Consider the following 13,417-nt stretch of genomic DNA (forward strand, 5'->3'; position numbering starts at 1 on the left):
AATCCCTTCACGGCTCCTTCCCCGTGCTTTTCAAATTGCCTCCCAAAGAATATCCTTTGTTAATCTGCTCTCAACCAGCGCCGTTGTCGAGTACAGCCGCCCCAATAATCCTTTGCGCCAGCTCGCCAACTCCAGTGTGAACAGTCGATACATGCCCACCCAAAAAAAGACTGAAAGCTCTTCTTGCTTTTTTGCAATAATAAACAAGTACGTAACTAGAAAGTGCCGTTTCCATAGAAATGAAGTGTGAATGCTGGAGTCTGACCTGAGATGCTTTGGAATTCATTCAAATGTATAAAGTGTTAAACATGAGACTGAAAATCAGTTGATCAGCCATGGAGTGAAATGAAAGAAGTACATGTGAAAAATGCAGAGATGGGCATTCCGTCTGTTGGAATGTTTTGCAGGTCTCGAGGGCATAATCACAATTAGCAATTTACAAAACAACTACTTCCACAATGCGTGTTCGTTTGATCTTTCAAGAAGGTATCCAATGTAAATAAAGACTCACACGAGTCGATTTAATATGCTCATCTGTTTTCTTTTCCGTCTCTGAAGTTCAGGACTCATACAATGATCAGATCAGGGCAGCTTTTCCATCCGCGCTAATGCTCTCACCCGAGACAGGCGAGGGCAGAAAAGGGGCACTGTCTAACATGCAGCCCTCACATTTATACTGTCTTCAAAATCTAAATATAATGTGGGCTGCCAATAAGTCGTTAATATGATGAACAGTTTCAAGTTGTAATTGTTTGAATCTGTTGAGAAATGTAGATGGAGGTACATATTGTATGCACGTCTTAATTTTGGGAATTTTGCTGTGAAAATTGTGGAATAAAGGGGATGTTGGAATGTGAACTGCTGTTCAAGTTGCAATGGTTTGAATTGATTGAGAAATATGGAGGGAGAGGGTTCCACGTGTAAAGTGTCTGCATTCATTTGTGAATTTTGACGTGAAAAATTTTGGCATAATGAAAATATGTGAAATTTTGGAAATGTGAAAAAGATCTGTATGAGCACAACAGTTTGAAATTGCGATGGGCAAAGATGAGCAACCTTTTTGTAGAGTGCATCATTCGCTCAGCAACAAACAAATGAAACAAATGTTTTTTTCTGAATGAAAATGTGGAAACTAGGAATTTCTGGATGTAAAATGTGTGAATTTTGGAATTGTGGGAATTATTCAAATGTATTTCCGTATACACTATTTCCCGAAATGAAGTTTGAAGTTGGAATTTTCAGAATGTTTACAAATTATGGATGCCCTAAATTTTGTGAACATGTTTGCAAGTTGGAATCGGTTGGGAAATGTGGAAGGAGTAGATGGAAAAAAGAAAGAGAAAAAAATAATTCTGGCCCAGAATAGCATACTGCATAGTGTAGTGTTGTCATGCAATAATGCTGAATGCTAATCATAACAAGTGGCCTGTGTTGTTGCCGCCTTGCTCCATCATCACATGTTGTTAAAAACATATTAACCTCCACAACACACACGCCAGCGGCTCATTTCCTGCCTGCTTGCACGTCTTTTGCGGCGCTCAGCACTTTTCTCGCACACACAGAACATGATAATGATGTTGCCTGACCTCGTTTAGACAAAACATGATGGGATGCTGAGGTGCCTCCCATCATGTTCCTCAAAGAGCAACAACACGTTCAACACGCTTATTGCATGTTGGGGGAGAAATGGCGTGACGCGCGCACACACAGGCTTGTGGGCGGTAAATGTGCGTCAATGGAAAAATACATATTTGTTTTCCCGAGCAGGGAACTCCTGTCTTGTATCAAATGCTTTTTTTTGTTGTTGTTGTTTTATCATTTATGGAGAAGAGTAATCAGAAACATGCCAATCATAGCTTGGGAGTCCAAAAAGAATTAGCAATAAATTCATATGTTGTATTGTATCATAAATTCATGTGTTGTATAATTTTAAACAAGTGCATACTTGCAATGTAAACTGCCAGGGTCTGGCTAACGAAACTAGCATTGATGTTGCGTTTCTTTCAAACCTTTACAGTTACAGTGTGTAAAATGCACTTGCCATTTAGTGGTGAACTAATACAATGCAACAACCTAAGTTCAAAGTGCATGCTTCAAAATGCATGCTCACTATAGTGCCTCAGGGAAACCAAACTTAGTAAGCCTACCACCAATTTCTTCAACAGGGATGCGAGCAAAACGTTCTCACAAATGACTTGTAGTATTTCCTCAAGTGACAAAGTAAGTTAATTGCATGTGTTACACATGCTTTCTTACAGTTTATAATTAGCGGTTACCAGACCTTGGATTTTATTTAAAAATATGTACGTTGATGCGATAGAACATTTTTTCCATATTATTGAAATTAATAGTGGGTTTTAAAAATACTGCCATTTAAATTCACTTCAATGGAAATGGCGATTTGAGATACATATTTTGAGTTTTGAGGGTGATTGCGAAATGAATCAAACTCAAATGTCAAGGTAAGGAGTTGGATCCTAAACATCCAGTGGTTGTTAATGTTAAGGATAAGATACAGTAAAGCCCACCCCTTTGCAGTTTCCAGATTTGCAGTCCCACTCGATTTTTTAAAACTCTTCTGTTCTGCCTCAGTTTATTTTGAGTGTAATTAGACTGTCGACCATTAGATGGCGGTACACCATTCGGTCTGACACTGTAAATTTCAAATAACAAAAACAGGAAGTCCTTTAAAAACAGCCAAGTGTTTGCTGCTAAAACAATTGAATGTCAGTCATTTTTTCAATCCTGCTTTTTACGCCTACAAAGGTCAACTGCAGGTTAACTGTATGTCTAAACGTGTCCAAACATCATGTTAGCACATTTGTTTACTGTGAATCACATTAACGCTTGTTAGCACCAGGAGCGGAGCCATGGGTGGGCTAGAGTGGTCACAGGCCCACCCAGACAGATTCATGAAAAAATATATATACTTTTAAATTTTGTGTAAATTACGATTAAATTATTTTTCAATTTGTGTTTCTTTGTTATTTTTTTAATTTTATTGAATATTTATAATGGCATAATCGTGGTTGTCTAAGGAAGATGTGAACTTCATATTATTCAGTTTGTCATTTTATTTGAATATACGATGTGTCGGTACAGGAGGATTGTGCTCAGTGAGAGAAATATTCAGGCCCACCCTGATTTTTCCAGGCTGACCCATTAGCCACGCTCTGGCTCCTAACTGGCTGCTAACTTAGCACATTTGTTTACTGTAAACACTGAAGGATCTCTCTCTCTCTCTCTCTCTCTCTCTCTCTCTCTCTCTCTCTCTCTCTCTCTCTCTCTCTCTCTCTCTCTCTCTCTCTCTCTCTCTCTCTCTCTCTCTCTCTCTCTCTCTCTCTCTCTCTCTCTCTCTCTCTCTCTCTCTCTCTCTCTCTCTCTCTCTCTCTCTCGCTCTCTCGCTCTCTCTCTCGCTCTCTCGCTCGCTCTCTCTCTCTCTCGCTCTCTTTCTCTCTCTCTCTCTGTGCATTGTTTCAAAAATGCCCTTTAGTTTAAGCGCTGTATATACTTTCAAAACATGGTTAGGGAGTATTTAAAAGAGGATTCTTTGTAGTTGATCTGGTCTGGAACGTAACACGCGTTGTACGCGGAGGGGTGGGTAAGTTAATGTACGTTTAATTTGGCATCTCGCAAAGCACTCCATTTGTGAACAGGGTTTCTCTTCTCCTCAACTCTCGACAGTTGAAGTACATCAGAGGGTCGAACATGCTGGACTTACCGCGATACGCGTGGAGATCTTGTGGTCCCCCTCAGCGCCCCTCAGCTCCCCATTGGCCCCCCTGGCGCCGTAGTCTGGAGGCGGCTGTGCTGCAGCCCCGCGGCCGCCCTTACTCTTGCGCGTTCCCGGCCCCTGCTGCACGACGTTGAGCAGCTGCAGCGTGCTCTCGTGCTCCCGGTCCGAGCTCTCAGCCTGACCGCGGCGGTAGCGGTCCTCACAGGTGGAGTGGTGCCGCCTGCACAGCTCGATCCGGGCGCGGAGACGCTCCACGATGGCGCTGTGCAGCTGCGGTACCGCCGAGCCCCGAACGGCCGCTAAGGGGGTGCCGTGTGCGGCAGCCATGGAGCCCATGCCGACCGCCAACATGGGGGCGAAGGCGCCAGCGGCGGACTGAGCCGGAGTCGCCTCTCCCATCCGGGGCGAGGGGGGTGTCCGGCTCGATGGGGTTGGCTTGGAAGGAGACCACCGTGGGGAGAGCACTCTGCTAAGATCCCATGTGGGGCGGAAAAAATCCTGCAAAAATAGGACACAAGTGTCTCCAAACTGCGATAAAGACACACTAAAAAATAAAGTCACGCTATGAATTGCCGTCCTCCGAGGCGAGAAAGTCAAATTAAAAGCAATTAATCCACTCTCGAATTCAATTAATTCGTCATTGACATCTTTTCACGGTCACATGTTCCTTACTGGGGCACCCCAAAAACGTCTTGGGAAAAAGTGATGAGTGAAAAAGACGTATAGAAACTACACAGAATCCACTCGGAGTTCGGCTTGCTCTTTCCTCGCGCTTCGTTGAATTGAGCTCCTTCTCAAACAGTCCATTGACAGAAGACGAGCGCGCGTGTGAGGCAACAGAGTCTCATTGTGCGAACACGAACCCTGCTCCGACATGACGCGGGTGGAAGCGCTCTGGCGACATCTGGTGGATACATGAGGGGACGTGTGTGGTTTCAATATTTGAGAAAGAGCAAGTTGTGCGAAAAGCACTGAAACGGTCAACATGCGCGTTTAAGCATCAAATGAGTTCACGTGTTAAGGTTAAATTGCATTTTATGTTCACTCGTAAATTTCATCCAAAAGTTGAATATTACTAACCTTATGTGAGTGTACAATATTTATTGAATTTTTCAACGTGCATTGCATTACTGAAGAAAAAACGAGACACACAACAATATGCTATGAACAATATGTTGTATGTGTGTATACATGCATTCAAATATGTATGTACTTTATGTATAAGAAGAAACAGACCATGTTTACACAAATGAAATGTCCCTATACATTCAATTAATTTACAGAGGGACACTATTTCTTCTCGTGCATTTCAATCTACAGTCAGAAAAAGGTGTTTTCTGTGTCATTAATGGACACGCCTATATAAATTGTGCTTTGTGCATCTGTGAGTTGACATTGAAAGAAGACTTGCAGCAAAAAGTTGACTTGTCAATTTATTCTACATCCACAGTTCACCATTATACATTGGGAATAACAAAGTCTCCATGAGCGGCAGCACACTGACTTTTGCTCTCGTATTGCTTCACACCATCGGGACATGAGCACCCGCCGGACACTTCATTAAGCACACCTGCAATACCGACAAGGCTGGGTCGAGACAGGCATGTATGAGGGGGCATTGTGCTCCAGCACCTTTTACCACCATGTCTAACTGACAAATCACTCTTGGATGTGGGTACACTAAACACGTCTGGAGTCAGATTGGAAGATAAGATGCAGGCCGATACTCTGAGCAGAGTGAAACGGGGAGTTGGAGCGGAGTCGAGAAACAATTGGATATATTTTATATTTGAGGGGGCAAGCAAGACATTAAGACACCAAGAAGTGGAGCGGAGTAGAGAGGCATAAGGTAATAAAAATATGTGAAATGTGATATATTTTGGGGGATTTAGTTTGGGGTGGGGGGACGCAACATTTATTTGCCTCTGCCTAGACCCCGGCCTTGATCACCTAGCAGTGTGATAACAAAACAATAATTCATTATAAAGCTCAGTTTTATTCATCCAACAATGTGCTTATTATTTGCAGTGGTGTGGAATCTACAATAAATTTCTAGCTGCGTTTTGCAATGCATCTCTTTTTCGATGGCAGAAGTGTACCTAATAATGCGACCGGCGACTGCAAAGAGAAGAGACGCCCTTTGGGCACACAATAAATTAATAAATTAACACACACAAACAAACATACGAGCGGCCTGCAAACGCTTTTACAGTAGTAGCAATACCAGTGGTTAAAAAGGAAACAAGAACAAACATCATGTCTACAAGTACAGTACGTCGTCCTCCTCGCCATCACGGTGTCAAACGCTAGCACGATCACAGTCTAACACGACACACACACGCACGTACACACACACGGCTCGTCTGGATTATACATTACATCATTTTCGGTTGCCATTTCGTTTTCCTTTTTCTGTTTTATTTTTTTTTATATATGTTTTTATTTTGCTTGCTCTGCACATGCAAATTGACCACTTGCCCGCTTTTTTATCTTAAAAAACAAACAAAACAATCAAACAATCAATCAAATGGAATATAAATGCACAACTGTAAGAAAACAATGCTTCATTTTGCCTTCCTCCCTGATTGGAATATTACGAATGAGTATTAGGACCATGCTGAAAAGTGTTTAAAAAAAGGATGATATGAGATTAAAGTCATAATCTTGCGTGAATATAGTCGTATGTTTTTGGGGACAAAAAGTCTTTTTTTTCTTTTTTTTTTTTTTTTTTTTTACACGTTTTAGATGTTTTTTTGTTTTTCGACATGTAATAACAACATTTGCGAGAATAAAGTCACATTTTTCAGAGGTGAAAAATAAAAGTCATATTTTGGGGGGAGTCATACAATTTCAAGACTAGTCATACTTTTAAAAGACTAAATTTGAGGGAAAAAAAGTTTATTTGCAAAACAAAAGTCAGATATCTTCCAAGTAACAATACTTTTAAAGTGACAGTGTGTATAGAATGATTTGATTTTTCAAAGTTCATTCATTTAAAAAACCCACTATTAATTTCAGTAATATGTAAAAAAAAAAAAAAAAAAGAAGTTCTATCCATCACATCAATGTACACTATTTGTATTTAATCGTAGGTGACGTAATCCTTAACTATATTACAAAGGTCTTGCCTCCCCTATAGGAGGCTGCCAAGTCTGGCCGCCATCTTTGTGCTATGGGTACCCGACGAAGACAAACTTGGCAAACGTAGGTCCTCCATATGATGACTACTTCTATTCACTGGCTTTTGATTCGACCTGAGACCTGAAATTTTCGGCTCTTTTCCGGTGTCTATTGCATATAGTGTTTTATGTTCATTTATTGATTTCACTTGTTGTATTATGGCTATTTTGTTGTTTGTATGTAAAGTGCTTTGTTACAGCTCTAGCTGTTGTGAAATGCACTGTACAAATAAAATTGTATTGTATTGTATGTACAAAAACGCATGGATTTTACTGCTTCGCTCATATTCCACAAACGTAATATTAATCAGAATGCCATGTTTCGACTAGTGGGCATGTATAGAACATATTCTTGTAAGGAAACGTTTTGTGTTGACTTCCTCTTTAAATTGGTAAACTATCCCATATTTAAACCAGTATGATCAATTCAAATGTGTCCTACTGAGTTGTGGCGGAAAGGTCACCTCTGAGCTTTCCAAAGTTTTCAACCAGGCAACCTTTTGTGTTCCATCAATCAATCAATGAATTAATCAATCAATCCCTGAGATGGTTAAAAACGGCTGGATTTTACTGCTTAACTCATATTCCACAAACGTATTGTTAATCAGAATAATGTGTTTAGAGTAGACTTCCCCATTAAAGGAAAAATAATGTGTAACATTTGAAGTACATAAAGTTGGATGTTTTTTTAGGAAAAAAATGGTATATTATGAACATGAAAAGTCATAATTTTATGAGAATAAAGTCATACTTTTCTGAGGGGAAGTGAAGGAATGTTTGGCTCAGACAAGTTCGGGGCGGATTTTGACATTCACTTGTTAAAATAAAATACAACCACTTTCCTCAAAAAAAAAAAAAAAGATTAATATGAAAACATTTCAAAGCAAATATATACCTGTATATATATTTTTAACATTTGACTTCATTTTCATAAGATTTCAACTTTAAACTCGTGGTGTCATTTTTTTTGGTCTTCTCAGTAAGGACTTAATACTACTTCGTATAATATGCTAGCTTGGGAGGAGGAAACAAACATTTTAAAAAAATATAAAAGGCAGTAAAAATGGTAGAAAAATCACGAGGAGGCAATTAAGAGGAGCATTAGCAAACTGAGGCTCCAGTGAGAATCAAACACTTGGACTTGTCCTCGAACGCGGCAAAAAGACCAATGGAAGGCAAATCAATACTATATGAGTAAGGCAATTCAAACCTATGGACGCTATAACTCCAAGAGTGGCCATTCTTTTCCAAATGGCTACATGGCTTGTATGGCGAGGCAGCGGCCATCTTGGTAAGGTCAGTGCACGTTAGGCATCTGAGACGCATTCTTCAATTCGCCTTGAGTCAATCAGCTCTGGCTTCAATACAACCCGAATAGTTTACAGCAGAACCTCTAAACTATTTCTACTATTTTGTGTTTGACCAAAACGTTGACTGGTTGCGACTTTTATTCCAAAAGGTCAACTCTTGTTTGGGCTCCAGTTCACAATGCAAGACGATGGATTTTCTTGAGCCATTCCTTTTTGTGTAAATTAAAATGAAACGAGCCAAATAATGTGAAATTGATCTTTTAAAAATTAAACTCTTGTATCTAAATAGTTGCGTCTCTACACTTGCCCACACATGAAGTGTGAAATTCAATAAAGTTTGTGAGCTCGCTTACCCATTCAGAATTATGACATCACAATACTCCTTTACATAATCCTGCCCCCAAACCAACTTTCTCCGCCCATGACTTGGTTGACTCAGTAGCTAGGCTGTGCCAATATCCGTCACTTTCAAATCATGCGCTATCACTATCACGTCAAACACTCCCGCTGCAGTATAGGCAGCAGGGTTAGCAGTGGCTCAGGACCACCCCCTCAAAACGGGCTAATTTCAGAAAGAGGGTGAAAGGACTGTGTAAACTTGCTTATTGGAGTGGCTGGAGTTGCTATATGCTAAATATAGCAAATAAAAGTTGCTATGTCAGTAACAGGCCCATGCTCGTGTTTAATATTCAGGACTTCAGCACACCCTGCAGCAGAGGGCGCCGGCCGGGTAAGCAGTGATTACTTTGCGTGAGACAGGACCACCACCTTCAAAAGTGTTGCACTCGTATTGCTGCACTATTAGACACCTTACCTTGTGTGTTTTGAACATACTCAGCCAATAAAGATGATTCTGATTTGAATTCAGACATGTTCACATGACACATGGGAACAGGTTTGAAGTGGTGAAACAATGCATAATCCTTTACGTCGTCAAAGTGTAGTAAAATGGCTACTAATGCGGCGACGGCATAAAGTATTGTCACACTTCGAGGCAGGGGCAGCTATGAAAAAAATGCTTTGTTAAGTAGGGCTGATATTTGGTCCCTAGAAGGTAAAAAAGCGGTCTCATGGCAGAGAGCAGGCATAGATACTGTAAGTTATGGCTTATTTGTGGTCCAAACTGTCCAAGAACCTCCCGCACCCCCTAATGGACACGTCACATGTACTCAGTGTCAAGACTTGATCCCCTTGGCGGGCTCAGTAGACTGCCGCACGTCGGTCCACTCCTGCATGGTGTTCTGCAGCGCCTGCGTCTTCTCCTTATCCACCAGCACGTAGTCCACCTTCTCGTCAGACGTTACTGACGACGTCGACGGCTGCCGAGTGACAAAAACACAAGAGTGTTTTTTTTTTTTATATGTTTTTTTTCTACTTGTCTCTTGAGCAAATCCCCATTGTATGGCAGAAATCTGTTGTTTATAGTAGGTATTGACCAACATAGAATTTGTTAGGCCGAAGCGGATTCAGATATTTGGTAGAAAAATATTTCAATAACCAATTAAGCCGCCGATTCGTTAAAAAGTATATAATCAATACAATACTGTAACTTCTTTTTGGGTCACTTAACAATTCCAACAGCAACGACGATATGCATTACAGTGATTCACACAAACATGTGATTGTTTTACGATTATATGTTTAACAATTTTATTATTATTATTATTATTATCATCATTATTATTATTATGACAACTGGCCGAAATTTCTATTTCATGTCCCCCACATGACATTCTGGAATCACTATGTTATCTGCTGTTAAAGTCGATCTGTTTGGAGACTTTTTATTTTCATTTTTTTTGCATGTAAAACAAATGGATAAGGGTAAGATAACAGTTTACATGGACAAAACTTATTTCATGCTAACAGAGTTGAGATTAGAATTCTGATCGGATGCACTGTTTTCATGGACACAAAAAAATATTGATCTGATTAGGATTTGCGTGTTCATGCATTACACTTTCGAGCGGAATTATTTTTGACATGCGCTGTTTGACCAAATAAACCGAAAGTAGTAGAAGTAGAAGTTGTAGTAGAAAAAGAAGCTGCAGTGACTTCCGTGTTAACAAAACATTGCTCCCTCCATTTCTACTTTAAACTGTGGCGTTATTTCACATATTTTTCCCGTTAGCGCCGCTATGTCGAGTTAATGCTTCCTAATGGAGCTGCAAATGTACCAGCTCAGTCTTGTGTCCGCCAGATCTTTCGCTCACTTTGTTGTTTTTTTTCTTCCAAACTTTAATGAATCAAACAACAAACAAAATAACACTTGCTCTGCTTCTACTAGCTTCCGGGAATAACAGAAACGCCTATAATGACGTCGCAGACATGCGCAGTAAAGACGGTTTGATCCGAAAGGTCAGAATAAGTGTTTTAATGCACGCCGATCGGATTGACAATCGACATAAATTACCTCTCTAGTTCGGGATAAAATCTTGACCGGAATGTGCTTGATCGGGTCAGAATATTTGGAATGAAGTGCGTACATGAAGCAGTTTTATTCCGATCAGGCATTTAATCCGAATAAATGATGTAAAAGTAGCCAATGGCTTGGTGGAAATAAATGCAATTCAACCGACAATCTGAGAGGATTTTACCTTTCTGTGTGCGCAGGGCGAGCCAGGCTGGAAATCCAGCGCCAGGTAGTCAACGTTGCCGCTCTTACGAAAGGCCGGACTGCTGGTGCTACTCACGGCCGGCGAGGTAGACGCTGGGTTCTGCTATTGGGGGCAGTCAAAAGAAAGTCTCAAGTGTTAACCTTCAAGTTTAAACTAAATTCCAGGGCACTACGGAGAAAATCAAGTCGAGTTAAGTCCCAAGACTCCCCACTAGATTTTATAACATCGTTGGGGTAACCAATTTGTAAGTACCGTAATATCTTGCTCAGTTACACCATACACTATACTATATTATACAGCATATGTTTTCATATGTCTGTAAATTGACAACAAGCAAGTTCTACGACTAGTTTTAAATGTCATAGTACACTCATGTGACTCCAGTCCCCCACCTCCCTTCTTGGTTCAATCTCATCAATCCCTGAAGGCACTCACCATAGCCACGTAATTCTCCTCGCTGTCTGCAGAGTCGGTGCTGGTGATGCTTTGCGTGGAGATGGGGCGACAGCGCTGCGAGTTCATAGCGGCCCTGTGGTGATATCTATATAAATAAATATATACATATATATACACACATATATACATATATACATATACATCATATACATACATATATACATATACATAAATACATATATATATATATACATATATACATATATATATACATATATACACATATATACATACACATATATACACACACATATATACACACATATATATATATATATATATATATATATATATATATACATATATATACATATATATATACATATATATATACATATATATATATATATACATATATATATACATATATATATATATATACATATATACATATATATATATATATACATATATATGCATGTATATGTATTTATAAAGTCTATGCCTGAGACCAAGCGACCGCCACATTTGTTGTTCGGAGAAGAAATAGATCAAAATAAATGTAGCAGAAAAATGATGAGTGCGGGAGAAAGCATGGAGCTAGAGGAGCCATCTGCACTATACAAATCAGTCGTTTGTATAGTGTATTGTATATATAGTATAATTAGCCGGAAACATTTCGGCTTCCGTACGGCGGTGATGGAGTGCAAGGCTGTGAGCGGTGGAGCGAACAAGAACTGTGTGTCGGCGTTGTTGGACCTCCGTTCGGTATGTTGCAGGTAACACTTCAAACATGCTAACATCACGGTACAGTTACCGGGGTTGGAAAAAATAAGTCCGCTCAACACCAAAAACGTATCCCCGCTACTTTTAAGCAGCCCGGAGATGCGAAAGTAGACAGAGCCAAAGATATTAGTAGCAATCAGCATATACATAGCAACATCTATGCGCCCGTGTGCTTTAGTCGAGGAGCCGGGCTTCAAACGTTTATTAAACGTGCTGGAGCCCCGTTACAATGTTCCATCCCGGGCGCATATTAACATATACAATTGCACAAGAGCCGTGGTGGAGCATGAGCTGTCATCTGCTGCGCCCTAACTCTTAGAACAAAGTTAAAAGTTACTAGTTGGCAAGTGCTACCTGACTTTATCTGCAACCTCATTCTATCCATACAAGAAAGGGGGATTTCCTGGGTTTAATTATCATTATTATTATTATTATTATTTTGTGATTTTATAACAGGGAATGTTTTGGGGTTTATAGAAAATTGAATTGTAACTTTTTTTTTGTACTACATACATCTGTGTGTGAAACTTATATGAGACTCACATGGGCCGTGTCCAGGACATGGTGATCGGGCTCTTAAATGGCACATCATCAATGAAGCCATTGTTCTTCAAATCCAGAGGTGTTGGCTTGGCTGTGGGAGACAAAGGCACACTCTCAGCACAATTTCAGAGTACAATTCCGAGCTGGACAGCACAGTCAGCAAAGAAAAAAAAAAGGTTCGGGGTTTGAAGCTGTCTGATGTTCCACCATTTCAAACTGTAAGTGGGAAAATACGGAACAGGTACGTTGAAGACTAAATTGTCATTCATGTTCAGAAATGCGATGCGTACATGTATATTATGGTCCAGACTGAAACACTAAATTGCTATCAGTGGTTTAGAAAACATGGACGTTATTGTAGATTCAGTGAAGACTGTAAACTCTTTGTTATTTACACAAAAAAAAAAACGGTTAGGTGTCTACATAAAAGTGTACGGGGTGCGTTCCGCCACTCACACTTCCTGTTGGGCTTGAGGTTGCGATTGATGGGCGGCGGCGTGACATCACTGAGGCGTCCGGGCCGGTGGCACAGCGAGGCGCTGCTGCCTTTGCGGGCGGGCAGCGTGGCGGAGAAGCCCGGGAAGTCAAAGTGATGTGGCCCGGGGCTCATGGGGATGTACACGTTCTTGGGACTATCGGCTTGGGCAGCGCTCAGTGGCGATGAGCCAGGATTCATGGGCACGTAGTTGTCGTCCGAGTTGCCGCTGTCCGAGCGGGTCAGAGGGTTTCTGGTTTTCTGTGGTGGGGGGAACAGGTTGAGTGAGTATGATTAACAGCCACTGCTGCAGGAAATGATCCGATTGCACTTACCTGGTACGAAAATGATTACAGTGGTGCTTTGAGGTATGA

At 40.6% G+C, this 13,417-nt stretch overlaps 2 protein-coding genes across 6 annotated transcripts in view; both read right to left on the minus strand.

The window, feature by feature from the left end:
• The window catches only part of maml2 (mastermind like transcriptional coactivator 2), a 44,070-nt gene extending 39,252 nt beyond the window's left edge, over positions 1–4,818 (minus strand). Inside the window, exon 1 of one of the 2 annotated variants that reach the window (XM_086036314.1) lies at positions 3,722–4,818. In XM_086036314.1, the coding sequence (XP_085892440.1) occupies positions 3,722–4,135 (414 nt within the window). In that variant the 5' untranslated portion in view covers positions 4,136–4,818. The remainder of the gene's footprint in view (positions 1–3,721) is intronic. The other variant, XM_086036313.1, reaches the window with a different exon arrangement.
• A 333-nt stretch (positions 4,819–5,151) lies between these two features.
• The window catches only part of gab2 (GRB2-associated binding protein 2), a 66,203-nt gene continuing 57,937 nt past the window's right edge, over positions 5,152–13,417 (minus strand). Inside the window, exons 6-10 of one of the 4 annotated variants that reach the window (XM_086035928.1) lie at positions 13,025–13,304; positions 12,569–12,659; positions 11,279–11,372; positions 10,823–10,942; positions 5,152–9,544 (exon numbers count right to left, since the gene is read on the minus strand). In XM_086035928.1, the coding sequence (XP_085892054.1) occupies positions 9,401–9,544; positions 10,823–10,942; positions 11,279–11,372; positions 12,569–12,659; positions 13,025–13,304 (729 nt within the window). In that variant the 3' untranslated portion in view covers positions 5,152–9,400. Of the gene's footprint in view, positions 9,545–10,822; positions 10,946–11,278; positions 11,385–12,568; positions 12,660–13,024; positions 13,305–13,417 lie in introns of all 4 variants that reach the window. The other 3 variants (XM_086035926.1, XM_086035925.1, XM_086035927.1) reach the window with 3 other exon arrangements.

The sequence above is a fragment of the Filicampus tigris genome, chromosome 7 (assembly GCF_054856515.1).
Source record: "Filicampus tigris isolate MCC_2025a chromosome 7, RoL_Ftig_1.0, whole genome shotgun sequence".
NCBI lineage: Eukaryota > Metazoa > Chordata > Actinopteri > Syngnathiformes > Syngnathidae > Filicampus > Filicampus tigris.